This window comes from Cryptomeria japonica, chromosome 8 (assembly GCF_030272615.1).
Source record: "Cryptomeria japonica chromosome 8, Sugi_1.0, whole genome shotgun sequence".
In the NCBI taxonomy this organism is placed as follows: domain Eukaryota; kingdom Viridiplantae; phylum Streptophyta; class Pinopsida; order Cupressales; family Cupressaceae; genus Cryptomeria; species Cryptomeria japonica.
This window is the reverse complement of record NC_081412.1, coordinates 337822711-337846573: the sequence shown is the minus strand read 5'-3', so window position 1 is coordinate 337846573 and position 23863 is coordinate 337822711. Positions and strand designations below refer to the sequence as shown.

Sequence of the window (23863 nt, the reverse complement as noted above, 5' to 3'; positions counted from 1 at the left end):
GTTAGTAACTAGGGTTTTGGCATGACTTGTAGAACAAGCATGAAAAAATAAATCCTTGCTTGATTCACCAAGTGTTGCATCATGTTTGTTGACTTTGGTATGCTTGAAACATTTCTAACAGTTTTCCTCTTTCTTTTCCTAAGGCCCTTTTAGCTTTCTTGCCAAATATCATGGATCTTCAAGTTCGTCAAGGTTTGTAGTAGGTTTACACTCTCTAAAAACATTTTTTCCTAAGGCTATGTTTTCATGGATTACCTTCAAAAATAAATTCAAACCCAACGAGAAATCAAACACCAAACTAAGAACCATTTTACTCACTTGTTCACTAAAATTCCTCTACCTTTGTTTGTTCACTTTGGAGTACAAGTCAAATGATAATGACAAAGAAAGATCTTTCCTTCTTTCTTAAGCCTAATAGGAAAAGTGCATTAATGATAGGTGCATTAAACTCATATTGGCAAATACCTATTGGAGTTTGAAATGTCTTTGTTCATTCGATTGAGCTTTGCAATGTGGAGTTGGGTATAGGTTCAACAATAGCTTAATCGATCAAAGAACGATGGTGTATATATCTCTAGTCCAATGAATCACAGATTCACAGGCAATCGGGTATGTCTAGGTCCAAGAGGTCAGTTCCTTTTGAAGATCAATGATTAGCCAACCAAAGGAAACTTACTTTCCTTTTGATCATTCAATTAGACATTTGGTCCTTGTTTTCTCTATGTAACCTCACCATCCAAACAACACATAATCAAATCATGGGACCCACCTTACACAAGGTTTTCGCATGTGTCAAATCTAGCCCATCAACAACTAATGGTGATTTGATCTTTGACTTGTAGGTTTCTTTTTAGAAAGGTGATCATGTGATCACAAGAGCTCTTCATACATCAAAAGCAGGCCCCTCCATATCTCACATCTAAGAATGCAATGGAATTCCTTGTGGTGGGGAAAAAACATAAAATTTAGGTACTCTCTTTTACCTTGGAGCCTGTTCACAAATCCTAAAAGGTGGGAAGGGACTAAATGTCAAGGATTCAGGGATTTTTTAACCAAGCTCCTATAAAATGACATTGGATGCTCCTCAAAAACACACAAACTTGCTGGTGTTATATATACCATCACAAATACAATCTTGAGATCCTAAGATGACTACTTCGAAAGGAAACATCCCCACCATTGAAGGGCATGCCTATCATAGATATTAAATAACTTCAGCACTGGCTTACTTGGCAGATTTTTTCGGCCAGGCTTAATGGAAAGAAAATAATTTAATAATTACTATTTTTAAGTTGAATATTTTACAAGTTAACTAACCTGTGACCAAAAATAAAAGTTAAACAATATTATTATATAAGTCACTTTAAGGAGTTGAAAGATTTATTATTTGAAAAGCGGATTTATGATATAAGTTTCAGAAATCTCCGTTGGGAGTATAAAAGGAGGCTGAGGAGAAGAAGGAAATCAATTCCAAAGTTAGTTAATTTATCTGTGGAGATTTGAGCCCACAGCCAAATTTCTTTCAATGGGTCGTAAACCTGAAAGTCAATCACATGGTTCATCCAGGATCATAGAATGTGTTGAAATATCTAGGTTGATATCAATTAATGTGGAATAGAGATTTATATATATTTCCAGTCTCATTAATATTTGCAGTAGCTGAACGAAAGAGAAATCTTTGGGATTTGAAAGAAAATAAAGATTTCAACAAAGTACCAAAAATTTGTTTGGAAGTTTGGAAATTGAAACATAAAGGGAATCACTAAATTCCTAAGTTGCCGAATCGGGTACGGGAACGGGGACAAGTACGTGGCTACGAAACACCGGTACGACAAATTTTTTTATTGGGGGTTGGATACGTTTTCAGTACGTTCATACAAAAATAAGATATATTTATATATACACACATATATAATGTATGTATGTATGTATATGTATATATATCTATACACACACACATATATATATGTAATATGCATGTATGTATGTATATGTAGCTAAAAAATAGAATTTAGTTTGTCATATACCAATACATATGCTAAACAAAACCATTACAAATTTCAAATTTGGAAACATAACATACAAATTTAAATTCAGCTTTCAATATCAAAAAGATATATACTCATCAATTAAAGAATTGTAGTTTGCTTGAAAGGGGAATCATGGGTCCTAAAATAAGAAGCCAAACATTGCAATGATCTTCAAGAACTTTTAACAAAAAAGAATTGACTTGTGTAGAAGGGTGTTGTGCATATCTAGAAAATAAGACAAAGCTTGAAGAGACCCTATAAAAAGTCCTCTATTTTGCTTATAAAAACCATCCAGCAGAGTGGTGGTGGTGGTGGTGGTGGTGGGGAGGTGGGGGGGGGGGTACTAAGAGGAGATATTTATAAATAAGTCGAATCGATGCTTAACATGAAGCATGAAGTTGTAGAAGTTTTGATAGCATGATGGCATAGCTGGAGGGAGAGTTTGTGCTAGCCATTTTGAAGTCTTTTTCTGGTCAAAAAGGAATTTTGGCAGCCTTTAAACATCTCAAGATATGAATTGAGGAATTGGCATTTTAATCCCAACAATCATTGCCTACTTTTGCAACCTGGGAAAAAGGAAGAGGGACATTGGCTTTGTTTATTGTTGAAGGGACTTATGAGGTGACATTTCAGTTATTGACTAGTCGTACTTCTTTTCATCAGCCAATGAGAGAGGACAAAGGGAGCAGTGGCATACTATGTGGAGTCAAGCACTGGTGTAGGAAGTCAACTCGTTTGCTAGTTTCAGCAGTTAAGAATAAGTCATGAGGGCCATTCCTCAATCGCCTTCCACATAGGAAGTCAACAATATTTTAATAAGGAGGTGAAGACCATTCATCTTTGTAATAGTTGCTTCTTTAATGTGATGACTGCCTGGATCCCTCCAACTTGTGTTATATGATTAAGGTCAGAAATTATTAATTCATACTGGAAGAGAGTTGTTTCATTGACCATATTTACTGAAGATTTACAATGGCACATTCTGTATCAGCCAGCAAGACATTAGAAATCTGATTTTTCTTCATTCTATATACTTCCAGATTAATAGAACAGCAACCTCTGTTGTTCATTGTATACACTTTCAACCATAGTTGAACTACTCGCCAATGCCTGAAAAAAAAACTTGGGAAAAACTTGATCGGTACTTGGCAAAAAACTCGGGAACTTAAAAAATTGCTTAAATTTAATTAGAAATGCAATTTTTTTGTAAAATTTAATGAGAAGATGCATCCAATGAATCGATAAATGAGAACACAAAAGAAACAAGTCGAGTCTAGATATATTTAAATGCAAAGTGGGTACAAAATCGCATCTTCATGAGGAATGTTAATCGCTGGAAGCAAAAAAGTAAATAGTTTTTGTAAAACTAAAAGTAAATACATCATTACAATTACATCTTCCTCTTCCCAACTCTAGTAAAAACTAAGGGACAGGTAGAACTAGAGGGTCTAGTCGTAGAAGTCTGCAATGGGCGTGACTATGCCTCCTCACTCAATATGTCTGACTTAGGCTGTGGCTCATCCTCCATCCTGGATGTAGCTCTGCCTCTAGCTTCTCCTAGCACTGGCAATGACTCCTCATCCTCCTCAATGTCATCTAGTGTGAAATCGAATCCACACCCCTCCTCCATAGCCTGCCTCTCCAAATCATTGGCGTAAACAATGGAGGCTGCTCCTATGATGTCCAATCACTGTAAGGATCTATATCATCCATATCAATTAGACCAACTGCTGCTTCCTCTACCTTCCTTATGCGCAACCGAAGATTACATTGCACAAAGACAAGGTCATTGAGGCATTTTTGAGCTAACTTGCTCCTCTTCTTCATGTGGATGGCCTCAAACAAGCTCCAATTGCGCTCACAATTGGATGAACTACAAGGTTGACATAAGAATCTGAGGGCAAATTTTTTGAGATTTGGGGTATTTCCACCCCAACTTTGCCACCAAGCATCTACAAAATAAAATAATGAAAAGTTAGAAAGCAAAGGGAAAAGCGAAAAACATATTTTATCAATTTATCAATTACTTTAGACCCCAAAATCCAAATGGCAAATGTTATGCCTGAGGTTTGAGTGGTTCTTCCTCTCCTTGCTAGCTCTAAAGAGAATAGCTTACCCCTTGCTTCCTCATAATTTTGGAGTTCAGCCACAACGAGGTCTCTCACCTCAACCTCGAGTATCATCCTCTAAATGCATGTAATGGGGCCCTCTATGACCTCTCCATAAGGATCTGAGTAAGAATCCCCGAACTTAAAATAGGGGTTGAGGAAGTACCCCGCTGCATGAATGGGTTGGTGGAGCTGATTGTCCCACCTCTTATCAATAATTTCCCAAATGGGATCAAATTTGAGTATATCCCCCTTGTAGTAATTTTTTATAGATTCCTTGGCCCTATCCATGGCCTCATAAATATACCCCATTGGGGTTTGATCTCCATCTACCAAGTGCAGAAATCTAACCAAGGGCTCAGACACCTACAATTGAAAAATACAAATTACAAAAAGATTAATTGATGAAGTTACAAATCAATAATGAGAGACTAGAATCAAAAATAATTAAAAATTCAAGTTTTGACTACTTATGAATGACTTTCTATTCATCTAGATGCAACAAAAAATAAATAAAATGTTTGAGAAAAACATAAAAAAGAAATCAAAAAACCTTCCAAGCAATCTGATTTTTCTTCAAAAACCACCTCAAATCCGCTTGAAATCCGCTTGGAATTGGCAAGAATCGATGGAAATCATTTTGCAAGTGTGTTGGAGTGTGTTTTCCCCCTTCACAGCAAAATACAAGACACAAAATGATGAAATAAAACTCTATTCTGCTGGTTTTCCCCTTTATGCACAAGCGGCCGGGTTTTTAACACGGACTCACCGAGTTTTTGGCAAAAACTCACTTTTGGGCAAGTAAAAGTCATAAAAACTCGCCCTTAAGAAAAACTCTCAAGTTTTTAACTACTCGCCAAGTTTTCGGCGAGTAGTCCAACTATGCTTTCAACTGTATGAGAAATGTGCCAAGTGTTTGACAAAATTCCCATAATCAGCTCTGTGATTTCCAATTTGAGTTTATGATGTGTTTGTGCTTTAAAGATACTGTTATTCTTATTCCAACTTAATGCTATAGAAAGAATTTTTTCTCTTAATAACTAGCATACATAGTGTTTGACGAAATGTCAATGAGCTAAAATAAGAGTTTGCAAGAAAGGTTTATCCGCAAAACAGATAGGGGTTCTTACAGTAAGATTGATTAATTTTGGGAAGACAGCTATAATGGGTAACCCGAGCTGACTAACATAGAACTCAAAATGCTTCAAATCCACTTTCTAAGATAGAACATCAACAAAGTAGAGGATTGTCTCTCTTTCTCAGGTTTAGATAATGTGTATCCAAAAGTTGTTTCTCAACAGCGAGTTTAACTTAAAATCTAATAATCCAAAGGCTGATTCAGATGGGTCTACACTACCTTTGGGGACTGTACAACCTCAACATACATGGCCAATTACACCCCAATAAAACAACAATCTATGGAGACACACATGCAACATATCTAGATGAAATTAGTTTTTTTAGATAACTCTTGACAAAAAGATACTAACACGAGGCCTACCCAAAAAGGGGGAGCATAGTGGAACAACTATTTGCTTGAATTGCCTCCAAAAGGAGGAAACTGTAAAATATCTTTTCGTTGGGTGCCAGACAGCCCAGCATGTTTAGACACATTGTGCATCCATGTTTCAGGTCAAACTAAATCCTGCTTAACTCATTCAGAAGAAGAATCAAAAATTTGTGCAAATATAATGGCCACATGCCAATCCTAAAATACATCCATAAAATCAAACCAAGTAGATCTTGTACATATGGAAAGAGACAACTCTCAAATATTTGACAATAAATCCAAAGAGACTCTCGTTAGAGTCATTGAAAACCAAATCATGGCCATGACCTATACTCTCATTAACAAGAAGAGGAGGCACTTATCCTCATAAGACATTCACAACTTCATTATTGCTAGACAATCGGGATAATCACAAGCAGCTTACTCACAATACACCCAAAGACCAGATGTACTCGTCCAAGTAATTGGATCAGATTAAATTTTGATGGAACCTCCAAACATGGCCTTTGAATGGCAAACATGGGAGGAATCCCAGATTGTTCTTTAGACATTTTCTGGTTTTCTATTTGTTCTACTGATGAGATCAAAGTAACAACATAGACAGATTGTTAGTGCTAAAGGGGGGCATCCACACTGAAAAGAAAATTAGAATTCAACACCTCATTAGAAATGATTAGAAATTAATCATCAACCAAATTCAATATCCGTAATTCAATTGGCAAATACATCTTGGATAGTATAGACTTTAACTGTGTAAACATTTTTCCATCCAGAAACATTCAATATCCAATATTATGAACTGTGTAAATTTAATGTCTTTAAATCGTTCTATAAGAATTTCAAGACATTGAGCTCCTTCATCAAATCAAATCCATGAACAAAATTGTGGATAGCCTTGATAATAAACAAGACTCTAGAAAATATTTAATTGTATATTACCTGCATCTCTGTTGACAGCCAAATATTTTTGACATCAGGAAAACGTTTTTGGATTTGTTTGGCAAGATTCATGTAGCTTTGAAATCCAAATATCTCCATTTCTGCTGCTTTGTCCCCAAGTCTAACATGTATGCTCAAAAGAGGTCTTGGAGCCCAGGGCCTGTGATTAGCCCAGACATAATGTTCAATCTCTGATTCATATTTTGTAATAGCCACCTGTACGATAAATATTAAAACTTAATGTTTCAGTATCATAACCTAATGCAAGCACTCCAGTAAACAGATGATGAATGAAATACTAAAATTTTTCACTTGAATACTGGCTCCAAAGCAATAGAAATAGCCACTTCAGGACAACCAAATAAGAGGTTCCTTCTGAAATATATTGAGCTGTAGACAAGAATAAACCTACCCAAGTAACTCTAAGGATGGTGTAGTAAAACTGGTCATTTTAATATACAAGAATCAGAGAAGACAAATATCAATCTTGAAATTGAAACTAAACCTAGTTCCCCCATCCTCTTCTTGCCCAGTATTCTGGTTTTCTTCCCCCTCCAAGATGATTACAAGGCATTGCACACATGTGCACTGCATTTTAAACTGCAAGTGTGTATGTATCTTACAACTCACAAAGCATATTTGCATGTGTACCTTGGGAAAGAAAGAGTGCAAGATAATTCATGTTTAGTAAAGAGAGAAACAGACCTTTGGCCATTCAGGAGGTAGTGTCTGCAGAACAATTTTTGCAGCCTTCATTCCAAATGCTTGGTGGCGGGCAATATTCAGCAATTTGCAAGTGTACTCAGTTTGAAATCTCATCAAATAACGCACTGCCTAGATAGCAACATAACAAATTTATTTAGTAACTATAGTTGCAGTTAATTTGTTAAGTCTATAACATATCTGACAGACCAATAACTGCAAAAGTTGGGTCAACAAAGATAAAAAGAAAAATCACTATGTATGGTTTGCATAAGCCATTACATGAACCCAATATAAGGTAATCTCAAAATATGTTAGAAGTTCTGGTCAAATATTTTTAAGTGATCTGTTGCTTAACAGTCCACAGTGATCACATATAATAGTCAAGATATATCATGGATCGCAATAGATGGTAAAAAAGCATTATATAATGAGATACAAGATCTTGGACATTAGCTGATGCTGAATATTAAGTCAGCAACCAAGAATTATTTGCAATATTAATCTATACCAAAATCCCAGCAGAATGTTGCGAAAGAACAGATTGAACAGTAAGCTATGTAAGAAAATATTTTTTGTTAGATTATAAGAATAGCGATCAAGAGACTCAAAACCATGTCTCACAGTAACCAAGAATCCATTTAAACAACTGCTGATATTCAATAGGTATATGTCTAGCACTGAATTGGTGTTGCTAAAGAAGCAAAAGATAATTTAATGATGTGATAGAACTTGGCACAGATAACAAGGAAAATGGATGCATAAGCAAAGTATAATGCTCAAGATATGTTTTTCTCTATGTTGGTGTAAATAATTATTCATCATGGATATTATTACACTTTACTTAAGTTTACTTAGGTACATGCATTTAATAGTAGTTTGGGTATGAGACACTTGGGTGTTTGTGCCACATTGGGATAGTGTGTGTAGGAGAATTTCCACCTTTTATGGTGTTGATCTTATCTTGTTGTTACATTCCACCTCATGTGGAATATTATATTGTTTCTCCTACCTACCCACACCTATTTCCTACCTACCCTTGTTTCTTATTGAGCCACATGTCATGTTTGTGTGCTCACATATCCATAAGCCTTGCCTATATAAGCAGGCTCATCTACATTGTTTGTACGAACAATCATTGAACATCTTGTAATGATCCAGTTGATCATATTTTGCATCTTGATAGAATACAGTTTATTCCTATCATACATTTTGTCTCTCTTATTTGTGCTTTCCATTGCCTCTAGATCTTGGCAAATTCTCACACTCTACAACTCCCCTCCCACTGAGCTCTTAATTGTAATATTTTATAAACAAGTTGTATAACTGCAATGCATCAAATTATGTAATATTATTTCAGGATGCAACTATGTAGTTTCAATTCAGTCTACATCAACCCATGTGTCATTAGTGATTCAAAAGAAACCCCATAATCATGAACCGAAAATGTCTCATGAGGCCGATTCTACCAACATAAGAGGGGCATCTGATATAAAATTCGGCCTTTTCTCTTATTTTCTAAGGAATCAAACAAGTCACAATTGGAGCATTTTCAACGTAAAAGAATCTCACATTTTAGCTACTTCGCAAAAAAAAAAAATTTAAAGCACGACAAATGGAGTATAAAGGCCAAAACGTCTCGCAAAAAGTTTGAGTAAAGGCATTTTAAACTTAGAATGAAATCTCACAAAAGGTGTCTAATGCCCAAAATTCATTGTGAGAGGCCCGACATCAGTAAATAAAATTTAATATTTGTCAAATTAATTTAGTTAATTTTTCAAATGATTAATGCAAGTTAAAATTGATTGTTCGCAGGTCGCAGGCATCGTTGGAAGGAACCAAGGGAAAGCCTAAAACGTCAAGGAGCCTTGATCGCGATTAAAGTTGGAGAAGAAGATGCAAAGGGCGAGATCGGAACTAAGCATTGGGAAGCGTGTTGCTGAACCACCTAGATAGCAAGTTGAAATCCACCAACGCGATTGAAGATAAAGAACACAGAATGCAACAAGTATGTGCATTCCCAGAAGGATACACCACTGGAAGAAATTCCAGAAATTCAGTTTGAGAGACTGAAATTGCTTTAATGTAAAACTATCTGTGGGCCCCACTCAAGATATTTTGAAACAATGGGGAAACAGGTCGGTTGTGGACAATTATTTCCAACTATCGGATAGACCCAAATTAATGCCAAATAGTGATAGGTAGTTGAGATAGTGGTTGAAGAGATAACTAAGAATTGAGTGGGCATGGGTTAAAGCTGCCAGCTTCTAGAGGGCAGATCAGGGCCCTTGGATGCAGTCGATTCTAGCCTCTGGTTCAGTTTGTAAAATCTATAAAAGGTAGGGGCCTTTCTTTTGTAAAAGGTTAGAGATTTTTGTTAGATTTTTAGGCAGTTAGGTTGTTAGATTTCGGTTAGAATAGGCTAGATTGTAGAAGGTTAGATTTTAGCAGTAGCATAGAGATGTTGCAGAAATTGTTGCAATGGCAGCTGAAGCAAATATATGAACATTGAAATATGGTATTTATTGTCTTTGTTTTCTTCTGTTTGCATGGTTTCTTTTAGTATTTTAGATAGATCTTTTTGTTTTGGGTGAGCAGGTATTTGATGGATTCAGGCTCATACCATTGAGGATATACTAATTGTGTATCCTTTTTTATGGTTAACCTGAGCCTCTGAATCGTGCTTAGTTCAATTGCAGGTGTCCGTCTGAGCTGCGTCGGAATTGGGTGCTTAGCCATGCTCCTGTAGTCTGAAAATATTCCAAGTCCCCTTGAAGATTGCACCGTTCCTGCAAGGTTGTGAGCTATTCTGGCCAAGCAGGGATTGGTTATGTTGAATCCATCTACCCACATACCAGTCCATCTACCCACATACCAGTCTTGTTAGTTTTAGGTCTCCTATCCCTTCCCCTTTGCTTTTTATTTCGCAGTCTGAGAATTGCAGCAGACCAGCTTGTTGCAAAACATAAGGTCCCTTGTGCTCCTAGCATAACAAATCGACCGTTGAGTTATCCCGCAGTCAAGAACTGACATTTTGAACCTTGAGGTTGTCCCCTTTGATCAATTAAAAACAGCATTAGGCTTCCTTACACAAGAGAGGATAGGATACTCAGCGAGTAACATTCTATTTTGCGTTGGCCGGATAGAGTTGCAACGATGCAACTTTAGACAAGTCAGCACATAGCAGCAAAGTTCAACAATCTTAATGACTTTTTCAATGAAGCTTTTCATCATTTATTAGAAAAGGAGTGCCTGATTTCAGTGAATCATAATTAGTAATTCTACAAAAGGCATATGTTTTGGCAGGCGTGTAAAGTTCAGTAGGGCCTCATTTCACAGTAAATCTAATTCAGATTTTCAAACATATAGATGCATAGGGGTTTGGAAGTTAGTTTTCAGCTTTAGTGTTCGTTGAAGCCCGTAGCTTTTCTTCGAAGTTGTATAGGCTCAGTCATATTTTCAGTTAAGTTTATAAGTGGAAATTGGCAATGCATCAACGAATATGTTGACCTATCAAGAGAAGATCTTCACTGTAAGGGTACAAGTTTGTGAGCAGAACAGCGAGTCCCTTGCATATTCTTGATAGGAGATATTGTTGGCACGGTCTTTCAGTGTTCAGTTATTGTGATAGTCTTGTTTCTGGGTGTGAACACAATCGGAGCACATCTAAGGTCATTCACACAAAACAACACTATAGGTTGATCCAAAAGTAGGAAGGAAAGGAGACACATTAAGTGATTGACTTGGATGACATGATCGATATTTAGATTGAATTGGTTAGGATGTGGAGCTCATGTTTTCCATGGAGGAGATAACTAATTTTGAGAGAGATGTAGAAAAATTAGCAATGGATGTAGAAGCACAGATGCAAGCAAAGGCAAACGCATTAGGAAGAATTTCACTGTATGATAATGATATGCTTTAGGATAATATTGTTGTTTAGCAGGAATCTTTGCCACCTAAGCAGAGGGCACAACTAATTAGGAGATTTAGTCGAAGAAAATATCTGGAATTTTCTATGACAATCTAAATTGATCCATCATAATGTCATATACGACACTATGATGTGCACTGTACTGTTTTTTGTGTAAAACTAATAAAAAAACTACCTACAAGTTGTTTAAATTCACTGATTTTTCTTGTCAATTGTGGTATATTGCACATGACATGTTGGATTCAATATATGTTCCAGTTTGAGCTATTCATCCTGTTTCTTGGGGTTTTAATCTAGGCTTTATCAGAAAGGCCATTTTAATATACTATTTGAGCTGATCCTATTCAATGAAATATTCTTGTTGTTCTTTGATACAATTTGATGATTTTACAAAAAAGCAGTCTGCAGATTTTTTGCTGCATCTAAGGCTTTGAACCAAAGAAACGGGACTCGGACTCGGCTTGGACTCGGCAAGGCCGACTCGGACTCGCACGTGGGACTCGGAGTTAGACTCAGCTTCAGACTCGGCTAGACTCGGCAAAGTGAAAAACTCAAGAAATTTAAAGAGTTTTAAAGATTTAAAACTTGTTTCATGCACCCTTTTTTAAATACACCTTAAAGACACAATAACATCATCAAACTCGGCTAATTTGATTACATGCACAAGTATACATCAATCACATAAGCATAAACGCAAATTGTAGCTGAAGGAAATAACAAACATAGATATATAAATATTGTCAAATGTATACAATATTACAAAACTCATGGAATAAAAAATCCATGTCATCATATGATCATCATCAAATGTTCCATACAAATACCAAAGGTAAATACAACTACAAGCCTATGGCTCAGAGGAGTCTACATTCCCAAGCCCTGACCCCTGCGAAGGCGTCTAAGGTAGGTCCCGAATGATTCGACAGCCATAGCCTCTCCCCGTGACACCATGCCAAGCTCACCAACATCAGGAATATATGTGTGTCACTATCTGCCTCTAGCTCTCTTGTCTTTGCTTGTGCTCTCCGCTCCTCATCTGCCATGGCTACAGCCTCAGCCTCTATATCTACTTGGTCGACCCAATCAGTGGACAATAAAGCAAAAAAAAAGCTTTAAAAAACTTTTTAAAATGTGTTTTTTGAATGCCTTTTTTCATGCCCAATGTCGGCCGAATTTGCACGACGGGACCCGCGAGTTTGGGTGATTTTGGGGCAAAATCGCCGAGTTGGTGAGTTGGGCGAGTTTGCCCCTTGGACTCGGCCGAGTCCGAGTTCGAGTTTGCTGAACTCATGGGGGGTGACTCGGACTCGGACTCGCCGAGTTTGAGCGATTCCAAGCGATTTCCATTTCTCTTCTTTGAACTATGGTTTATATACTAGAAAATTTTGATATTATTATATTAGCCTATATTTTGGATGAAGGAATCACAAGTATGCATTTTTTTAATAGTGATATTCAAAAGCAAATTCACATGAAGGAACAACCCAATTTTGAGCATTAGGCTTTTCAGATGTATTAAGGCTTAAGAGATCAATCTGTGGGTTTGATAGGCACCTAGGTAGGTAATGTAAAATATGTTTTTTTTCCTATCTTTGGTTTCATAGAATTTGAGGCAGGTCATTCTTGATGCATAAATTCTTATGAATTTTAGACATTATATATGGTATTAAATGAAACTCTTTTCATGCGTTTTTTATGATTTGGCAAATTCCCCTTTTAGGGGCAACCCAAAGCTTAGATGACATCATGAGGAGTATTCCTTTTGTCAAATTCATGCCGGACTTGCTACCTGCTTGTCAATTGTGGTATGTTGCACCAAAGTTCCCAGACTCGGACTCGGCTCGAACTCGGCAAGGCCAACTCGACTCGTGACTCGGCTCGGACTCGGCAACGACTCGGCAATGACTCGGCAAAATCTTGAAATTATATACTTTTACAATTATATATATATGAAATTATATATCATATTCCATGACTCGGGCCAAGTCATAAAAACTCGGCAAGATCTGCTCGGCTCGGCGACTCAGATAACTCGCACAACTCGCGGCGAGTTTGGGAACTATGTGTTGCACACATGTTGGATTCAATATATGTTCCAATTTGAGATATTTATCCTGTCTCTTGGGGTTTGAATCTAGGACCTTATCAGAAAGGCCATTTTGATATACTATTTGAGCCGATCCTATTCAATGAAAGGTTCTTGTTGTGCTTTGATACAATTCGATAATTTTACTTTTACTTCTTCCTTTCACTTTCCATAGTTGCATGCTTTTGTTTTTGTCTACTAGGGAATTTATTTGAGTGAAGATAACTAGTATATTCTTTTTAGTTTAGATTCAGTTCTTGAGTAGTGAATGATGATGGGTACATCTCTGTTTATTGAGTATGATTTGAGAAGAATTTCTTAGTTTTGGAGAGCTGAACCAATTATGCAGTCTGGGATTGGGATAGTTATAACTGACTAAAATTTCTGAGATTTCTGTGTTCGTTGCTTATACTGTAAGGATTTACCTGCAATTTTTAAAAATTAAATTGGCTATTGTTAGATATGGGTGGATTTGTACATCCATAGCACTTATAGGTGCATGTGTAGAGAAAAAACTACAAATTTGGTCAAATACCTAATTATTGCATTTCCTGGAAATGATTACTGCTTGGAAATGTATGGCTCTACTTTCCATGAATGCTTGAACCATAAATATATAAGTTTGGCAATTGGGAGTGTCATCATGGTTCTTAAGTTGTGAAATACCACATATTTGGGGACTTGTTTTTGTTGTGCTTCAAAAATCAATTTTAATTTTATTGTTATCATTATTTAATATTTCAGATCACAGCTTTCTGTCAAGAAGGAACCAACAAGATATCATTATCTGCATATGATGCGAGACAATTTTGCCTTGGCGTTCGAATTGTTAGACATCAGCAAGTTCAAAAGGTACTTGAATTGGTTGCTATAAAGTATGAGGTGGAATCACATATATAACTTATTTAACCTAAAAATCTTCTGACATTTTACTGTATCTTCAAAAACTATGGCCATAGTTTAGGACCTGAAATTGGCTTTAGCCTTTGCTTAAGGGAGGGTCCTAGAAGTATAATAATTAATTGTAGGCTTGGGATTCCATGTTCTCTTTTCTGCACGTACCTGCAAGAGATACACAAATAAAGTAAAATGAAGAAAGGCTTACATTTTAATGAATAGTTCTACTGAGTTCCTGTGGGTAGTTTAATAGGCAACATATTATGTTTTGTCACAAATGAACTTTTAGCTGTTAAATTAATAATTCATCTCAATGCTGCAAGAACCCAAATGGAGCATAGGAGAGACCTTCACAAAAGCACTGCAAGAAATTAGAAATCCTAGAAATTACCCATAAAGATAATTACTAATGCTATTATCTGTTTGGTATAATAAATCCAGATCTGATCTGTTATAAGCCTGATCTTAGTTCATGCTTGCTGCTCAAAAATGGTCTTTTACCTGATCTGGATTTGTGTTCTCTTCTATTGACCGCTGTAGATGCTTGAATCTGTATTGATGTTCCCTTTTCAATTGATTGCCTGCTTATAAGTCTGCTATTGCAATCTTCATATTCAAGTCTGCTGTTGCAGATCATCTACAGATGCTACGCTTGAATTCCTTTATTTCTTGATATCCTTTTTAGGATGAATTGCTCTTCCTCTTATATCTCTATTTGCAGGGAGTCACACCCTTTTACTGCGAGGGAGTCACATCCTTTATTTGCAAGGGGTATCTCCTTTCACAATGGGTCATTGCTCCTTATTCTCTATTTATTTAAATATCTTTTGTCCAAACTCAGTCAGCCCATTTGAATACTTTTCTCTTTAATCGTACTAATTATGGTTGGCCTTATTAAGTTCTTGTTCTTAATCTTTTATTGAATTATTATCCTCCTAGATCGGTTCCTAATATTGAACGTGGGAGGGCCTTAAACAGATTAATATTATTAAATTTAGTACTTATATTTGTCTTTCTTTGGTCAGCCTTAATATCTGGTCCTTGATGAGGTCGGTCTCCCTAATCTTAAATCCCTAGTTTAGCATAAATATTGCCTTCATGGTGAGGGTATGACAATCTGCCCTTCCCGAAATTGCTTGTCCTCAAGCAACGATAGTTTTTACTGAATTCTAATCAACCCTTAGAGTTTATGGTGTAATTAGCTTCTACTGCGCAACTTTGATATTACCCTAGTTGCAATCTAGAGTTGGCAAGGTTTGTAAGATCCTCTCAATCTTGTTTCACATCGCTTCGTAAATTTTTAGGTCGTCCCAATGTTTGCCCAATATTGTAGACATCTCTCAATATTAATACAAGAACTTATATTTTAAGATGAGGATTAGAAGCATGGCACACATCTATGATCTTATAAATGCAATGTTCTTTTCTAAATAAATTCATATCTTTTTGGTTCACTCTAGTTATTCTCATATTCTAGATCAACTAAAAATAGAAATCTCATGATGATAGGAACATGTTTACAGCAATCATGGACACTCATGGAGTAGACATACTGGAAACACATCAGGTAAGAACCTAACATGGAGCATACACATAAATATATGCAGACAAGGAGTATACACATTGTTAGATCCCATCTCATTAAATAGAATGCATCCATTGATTAAATTTTACCCTACATGCTAGCAGGATCAAGAAAGAAAGAGGTATTTGGATCTGAAAAAGGCAAGTGCATCAAAGGGTTTGTTAGAGGCTAGGACGGGGGTCTAACCCCGCCTTACTACTCCCATGAGTTGGGAAGGAGGCCTAACTCCACCTTGTGGCTTATAAGCCACTTAGAGTCAGAAAAGGGCCTAACCTCACCTTTTTGCTCCCATGAGCTGGGAAGGGGTCCTATCCCCACCTTGCTGATCATAAGCCACTTAGAGCCAGAAAGAGGGCCTAACCCCACCTTTCTACTCCCATGAGCCAAAAAGGGGGCCTAACCTCACCTTGCTTCTTATAAGCCACTTAGAGCTAGAAAGAGGGCCTAACTCCACCTTTCTACTCCTGTGAGCCAGCAAGTGGGCCCAACCCCAACTTGTTGCTCTTAAGCCACTTAGAGCTAGAAGAGGAGCCTAACCCCACCTTGTTGCTCATAAGCCTCTTAGAGATAGAAAGAGGGCCTAACCCCACCTTTTTGCTCCCATGAGTTGGAAAGGGGGCCTCAACTACTAGATTTGTTCCTCCACAAAGCTCCATTTGTTTACTGTCCCTTCTTTTGATTGGATGCTCTTAAGATCTCCTTCATTGTACCTTGTTTTTTTGCTTGGATTTCCTTTTGCGTCTTTGTCAGACATTGCCTCTGTATTATGTATTTAGCTTCCTTTCCAACATATGTGTCATGTCTTCCATTCTTCCTTGCATTTGAAGCACCAACTTTTCTCTTTTGGGTCTTTTCGTCATCTTTTAAGGCTTTCTTGATGACAATTGTGCCCACGTTCCCATTTTCCCTTGCATCGGAAACATGTAACACTCTATTAAGTATTAAGTATACTCTATTAAGTAAACACTTAACAATAAAAGTATAGAATAAGTTATTATTACATAATGGATATAGAATAAGTTATACTCTATCAAGTATTTATATCATTATTACAATAAGTTATTATCTTATACTCTAAGTCATAATTATACAAGTTCTATCACTACTATCACTACTGTATATCTTAGTTAACTAATAAAAATTGATTACTCTACCTATGACTACTCAAACTAGTAAGCTAACTATATAGATTATTGTGTAAGGATTATTTACTATTATTAGAAATGTTATGTCTAATTTATACTAATACTATATATCTAATATAGTTAATAGGTATAAATAGACATAAATTAGACATAACATTTCTAATAATAGTAAATAATCTTTACGCAATAATCTATATAGTTAGCTTACTAGTTTGAGTAGTCATAGGTAGAGTAATCGATTTATATACCTTATTATATTGACATTGGATAATCATATTTTCATTCCTTATTGGCAAAAATCACAATTAGTACACATTGTAAGTCATATAGTTATTATCAAACTAGTATTACCAAAATCCATCAAAAAACCAAAATTTATTCCGCTGGTCAAAGATTGAAAATTGAAACCAAAACTCAGATTGGGCCAGATTCTTAGTTGGAATCCTACAGTGGTATCAGGGCCAAAATCGTGCCACCCTATGGGGTGTTGAGGTTGTTTACAAAATGGAGAAAAGGGAGATGTTAGAGATGATAAAAAAATGGAAGAACGAGAAAATAAAATTGTTGCCACTAAAATTGCTAAGTGGTATAACAGATGTCAAAAGAGGAAGAATCTTCTAACATTTCAGGAGTATCAAAATTTGTCAAGGTTGGCTATTCCTATGAATAAGGAGGTTATCATAAATTTTGATGAATATTTAAGTGAACTTGAGGAGCTCAAGGCTACTGAACCTTTTGATAGATATTACATCAGAAAAAGAAAAGAAGAAATGAATTTTGAATTAGTACCTCAACCAGAGTCAAAAGAGGGGCAAGTTCTAGAGGATATGAACAAGCAAGAAGTAACAATTGCAGCCTCAAGTGAGGAACTCATGGGTCTTCATGGCAGCCACAAGGTGGAGGAAGATGCTTCCACAGAGTTTGTAAACTCTACTTTGATTGATCAGCTACATGGGGATGTGGATTCCACCTATATTCCATCACACGAGACAGCTCTACAATTCTTTTTTTTTTGTTGTCGTCTGCGTATCCCCGCAGCCCCAGCCCAGCGCCCCAACCTTACCCTGGTTCAGGCGGGGCGAAACTAATCCCTTCGGCCACGGTGCAATCATCACCGCCCCCAGGTGTCCGTAGTTAAATAATTTCAGGAGAGAGTCGAACCCAAGACTCCGGGGAGCAAACCTGAGACTTAAGACCAACTACTCTAACCCGTGGGGGCATAGCTCTACAATTCATTGGTAAGAACTCACCTTGTGTTAATGTATGGTCATGTAGTGAGGTAGATTTCACTTGCCTCATTCGTATGCTTGCAATGGAGGATTGCTTGTTGAAGTCACATGAAGCATTTTTCTTTAGAGTGCTGATTGTAGGGACTAGAAGATTGCCTAACCATATGGTTTTACAATATGATAATGTTTTGTTCGTCATGATGGTTTCACCGTGGTTGTGGTTGGAGGCAAAGAGCACATTGGAAATACAGGTTTGGAATGGTAAGGCAGCATATGACTTTCAGCATCAGAGATTAGAAATTGTTGCACATTTGTGTAATGTCCCTACTAGTTAGAGATCATTAACCTACAAAACAGATTGTTAGAACACAACAAACATATATATATATATATGAGTAATCTAAATTGCAATCTAACTTTAATACTTAATTAACATAATCTTAATTTTCATCTAATAAAAAAGGATACGAATGCCATACGAAAGTATGTCCTTAAGCGGCTGTGAAGCTTGCCTTCTTGGTACCCCTTGGTCCCAAGCCCTCCAGGAAAATGAAGATGAGTTCGAATCCTATCTTGGGTGTAACCTCTTACACCCAAGCCATCCAAGGAAGACCCTTGTCTATTCCTTGCCTTGGGTGATGCCTCCATCATCCAAGTCCTCAGAGGGGATCGGCCAGATCCGTCGAGTCCTGACTTGGGCGTAACCTCTTACACCCAAGCCATCCAAGGAAGACCCTTGTCTATTCCTTGTCTTGGGTGATGCCTCCATCATCCAAGTCCTCAAAGGGGATCGACCAGATCCTTCTCTTCTTGGTTGAGTTTTAGTCAACCAAGCCATACATATGCATATCAGTTTCAGTTCATAACTTATCACTTGTGTTAACATGGATTCCTAATGTATTCTTTAACATTTATATATATCAATGTACTTTACCATTTTTAACATATGCATTAAGTTTCATTAAATACCTTTGTATTACACAATCCTTCCTAATGTGTAAACTTGTGAATACAATAATTAACATGATTATATCCTTTACCTATATTTAATGACCACTGAATATTATACATCAATTAATATATATACATTCACTTGGACAATAATTAACATCACATATTTACGAGCATTCCACATTACCCATTAACTAATGTTAATGAACATTACATATATTTAAATATATTACATATTAATGAACATTACTAATGTTAATGAACATTACATATATTACATATTAATCAATAATACTGAATACTAATTAATTAACAATGAACATTACATATTAATTAATAATATTGAACATTACATATATTACATATTAATTAATAATACTGAATACTAATTAATTAATAATGAACATTACATATTAATTAATAATAATGAACATTAATACGAGTCTTCTTACCTTTCGTCTGCAACGTCTCTTTTCCTTCCCTTCCGTATACTCCCTTGACCCCAACGGTTGACTGGGTTTAATACCCGTGGGAAAGGGTGTTACGGTCCGCAGCCTAAGCTGCGGCTACCGTCACACCACTTCCCTTCCGAAGGAAGGGGTGTGACGGTAGGCGCAGCCTGGGCTGCGGCTTCCCGTCCCACCGCTTCCCGCGGGGGGGTGGGGGAGAGGGGGGGTCCACGTGACCTTCCCTACATTCTTTGATATATTTAAATATTTCATGGCCCGTTTAATATATTAAATGTATCTACGTAATTTTCCCAATATAATACTTTATTCTGTGCAAATAATATGTTAATATTATTTAATGTTTTAATTCCATAATACATTAATATATTACAAATGTCTTATTTATCATTTTACTTTCCTAATATATTAATATATTACATTATTTTAATAATGGTCTTTTTAATATATTATATCCTTATAAGGCTTACATCAGGCAGTGAGGTGGGGTTCTCACAGTCCCTCCGTCTCAGATTTGCTTGTCCTCAAGCATTTAGTGTTCTTAAATGGTGGTCCATGCTAAGCACCACACTTGAACCCCTTTATAATAATGGTCTTCCAATTACATTCGCCATTTTGTCTCTTTTCGAGACTTCACAAAATTGAGGACTACTCGCGATGTAATGTTCAATTAAATGTTAATGTCAATTATTCTAAATGCTATTCTTGTTTGTTGGAGAAAAGGCCTATCATTACTTTGTACGTATTCTTTTTACCCATCCTTATCCTTTAAGGAATATTATTAGTTATAACTTCTAATTAAATAATAATATTTAATAAATAAATAACTTTCAAATATTCCTTCATTGGTAATTATTATATAAATTCATTTAGGGTCTCTCTCTCTTTCTCTCCGTATATGTATAACAATCCAGTAGGGGACATGACAATTTGACACAAAAGTATGATAGTGATTCTGAATTTGATAATAGTACTGATGCAGCCTATCTTTCTCAAGATATTGCAGCCTTTGGCCAAAATAAAATCAAGCATGGGACATGATGATGGGAATGATACAACTCATCATAAGTCTGATTTTGTGCACTTTGGGGTAGATGATATAAAACATTGCCAAAGGTTGAATGAAGATTGGGTACATAGAGTTTCCTAAGCAAAGAAGCTTGCAAGACAACACAAGAACGGCAAAGAAACCTCCAAAGAGTCAAAGAACGTCGCAATCAGCCAGATGATGCAAGGAAACAAAGAGAATCAACCATTAGGCCTTTATTTCTTCCAAGGGAAGAAGAGGACAGCGAAGATAAATTGAAGGGGTATAATCATCAGTCTGATATTCTGAGTTTGATGAGCGATTCTCTTTTATCTAATGGGTCAAATTTGAAACCTTGCATTGAGAATATTCAAGTAGGGACAGCTAGGTGTGAAGTTGATGAGTTATTGGGTGGCATTCATAGTGGACCAGCCACTAAATGTTTGCCCATGTTACAAAACGAAAACAACTACTAATCATCCGTGGACTTGTCACCTCTTGCATATGATAGGGCAGCAATGTACATATTGATTGGTAACTCAGTTTTCTTACATTTGACAGTGGGCTATGAGGATCAGCATGTAAGGGACTTCATTTGGTGCATGGCTAAACAAATATTTACTTGGCATCCTCCAATGAAGACATACTAACTTGTGGAGAAATTGGGCAAATTGCAGCCACTAATCAGAGGTTTTGGAGAGGTTTTCATCACACTTTCCTTGTTGGAAATTGGTTCATTGATGGGTTCATATCAGCATTGATGGTTGGTGGTACTTGTGGCTTCAATTGGAGTGAAGTCCTCAGCTGGTTAGGTGATGTCCAGATTCACAGCAGCAGCATAATGAGTATTGACATGATGGATAGATATGAGAGTACAATGATTTGGGATCCTGGTATCGACATGTGTGGTGCATTCCTTCAATGGATCCGTGATGAGTTGCTTCACTGTAATGTCCTCACTTTGAAATAAAATTTAATAATAAATGATAATAATAAAATTAAAATATTTAAAATTAAATTAAAATATAAAATAATATAATTAAATATGATTAATTAAAAATTAATTAAGTTAATGAAAAGTCAAAAGACATGAAAGGAAAAGATGTGACTCCCTCAACTGAGATATAAAAGGGAGAAGAGAACCTCATATGAGAGGGGGGATAATTTGGAAATGAGAAGTGCAGATCTAATTTAAATAAAAAGTGCAGATCTGATTATGAGAGGTTGTGTCCCTTTCAAAGGGCAGAAATAATGAAGAGTTGCACTCTATCAAAGGGAATGGTGAAAGGGTGTGTCTCTTGCCTACATGATGAAGAGGTGTGACCTCTCCCTCACATTGAGAGATATAAAGGAAAGGAATCAAAAGCATCTAGTAAGAGCACCATGGATCAGATCAAATCAGAACTGTTATTAAGTTACTGGTATGCATGGGGATGTGTTTAATAAGTATCCTTAATATATGAAGCCCAATAATGTTCTTATGCAGAATTAATAGTAATACTAATATGGACTGCAATATATATGATAGTCATACTTAATTTCATATACGTATTCATAATACATAAGAAATATATATACTTATAGTCTAAATCATGTTATTACTTTCCATATTTAAGAAGATGGGATTGAGATGTTCCAAAGAGGGGCAGTCTAAATCCAAGCAATAGGTTAAGTCCCAAGATAGGGTGGGGATCAGTGACCAATAAGCCTTGAGGGTATAGACCCAAGATAGGTAAGGGCTTGGATCTGTAAACTTTGAGGGAACCTATTGTAGTTGGTCTCTAAGCGCTTTGGTAACATATGTAAACCCTTCTCCCTTAAAACTGAAGTAGTAGCAGGGTTTGATATCTATATTAAGAACTATGAATAATGAAATTAATCAGCTAATGAGGAAAATAGACAAGAACTTGTTAATAACTTATTGAAGAAAATCCATCAATTTTAATATATTTAAATAGATCAGGTAGGGGACATTACATTCACTTCGGGTATACAGATGTTTTTTATATCAGAGTAGTGCAGTGGTTGGGTGAAGCAACGTTTCTCAGATCAATATGGGATCCAGGTATTGGTGCTCAATGTGCAAGTGCAGATTGCTTCAGGACATGCAATCTCTAGGAAGGGAGGACTGTAATGTCCCCTTTCTAGGCGAGAGGAGATGAGCAGAGGGTTGACCTATCACTCGAGTTCCCTTAGGTCAACCAAATGATTAGGGGACTCATTTTGAGGGGCCTAGAGCTTTGCATGGGCTCTATGAGCTATTTTTGAGTGTTTACACGATAGTTCCTACTTTTTACGGAAGTCTCCTATTTTTTAAAGAGAGTTGGTAGTTGACTGGATGATCACTCGGGGGACCATGGAGTAGAGCAAGAGCCTTTTGAGCAGTTTCTAGAGTTTGGAGTAAGGTTCCTATTTTTTAGGAGGAACTGCCAATTAGCCTACAGGACTCACCTAGCATCGGTGACCACAGTGCTTCAGACGTAATTCAGATCTGAGTCTCGAATTGCATTTTATGAGTCCATCAAAGTTTAGCTACAAAGAGATAATTGTAGTAGTATTCCATTTGATGATTCTCCCCTTATATCTATTTGATCCTACCCATTTATCAGGGAGGTTAATATAAAATCTATTATATATTATATCCCTGATAAGAAAATATTGCTAACCCAACATGATTCACCAAACTTTTTCTCTCTCAAGATGAGTGAGCTAGCTCGCTTGAAACACCAAACAAAAGCTTCAAGCTTCTATCCAACTTATGCAAAAAATTATGATTACTATGATTCAGGGATTGGAAACTCATCAGGACTCACCTGGACTCAGCGAATCTTGAGCTGGATGACCCTTAGCGAGTCATGGAGGCTCAGATTGAGACTCAACCGAGTCTAGGTGAGACTCACCAAGTCTCATGGACTGACTAGACTCACTGAGTCCAAGCGAGTCTCATCTCCTAAACTCAGCCAATTCAATTTTTATTTTTTTAAATTTCAAAAAAATCCCTTTTTGGTTTATGACATGCCCCCATAATATACATGAAATATAACCTCAGTTACCGGTTCTTGCAAAAAATGGTCGGGTCCTGGTCCTGTTTCATGCCCAGTCCTGGTCCGAGCCTGGTTCAACCTGGGTCCCAACCGAGTACTGCCCAAGCCTGTGGGTTCCCAAAAAACGGGGCCCACGGGTTAGAAAACATAGAAAAACAATTAAAAAACAATTTTTTTAATCTTATTTTAACGCTGCCTGCGCTTCATCC

The 23863-nt window shown here is 36.6% G+C and overlaps 1 protein-coding gene and 1 long non-coding RNA gene across 4 annotated transcripts in view; both read right to left on the bottom strand.

Annotated features, from left to right (window-relative positions):
• LOC131079044 (uncharacterized) overlaps nt 1-23863 on the bottom strand; it is a 171900-nt gene that overhangs the window by 75924 nt on the left and 72113 nt on the right. For all 3 annotated transcript variants that reach the window (XM_058016924.2, XM_058016932.2, XM_058016940.2), the window contains 2 exons: nt 7293-7421; nt 6588-6803 (listed from right to left, as the gene is read on the bottom strand). In XM_058016924.2, the coding sequence (XP_057872907.1) occupies nt 6588-6803; nt 7293-7421 (345 nt within the window). The remainder of the gene's footprint in view (nt 1-6587; nt 6804-7292; nt 7422-23863) is intronic.
• On the bottom strand, nt 3290-4497 carry LOC131079060 (uncharacterized). Its single transcript, XR_009113905.2, has 2 exons — nt 4147-4497; nt 3290-3982 (listed from the first exon to the last, which is right to left on the bottom strand). It is a non-coding gene; the product is annotated as an uncharacterized LOC131079060 (long non-coding RNA).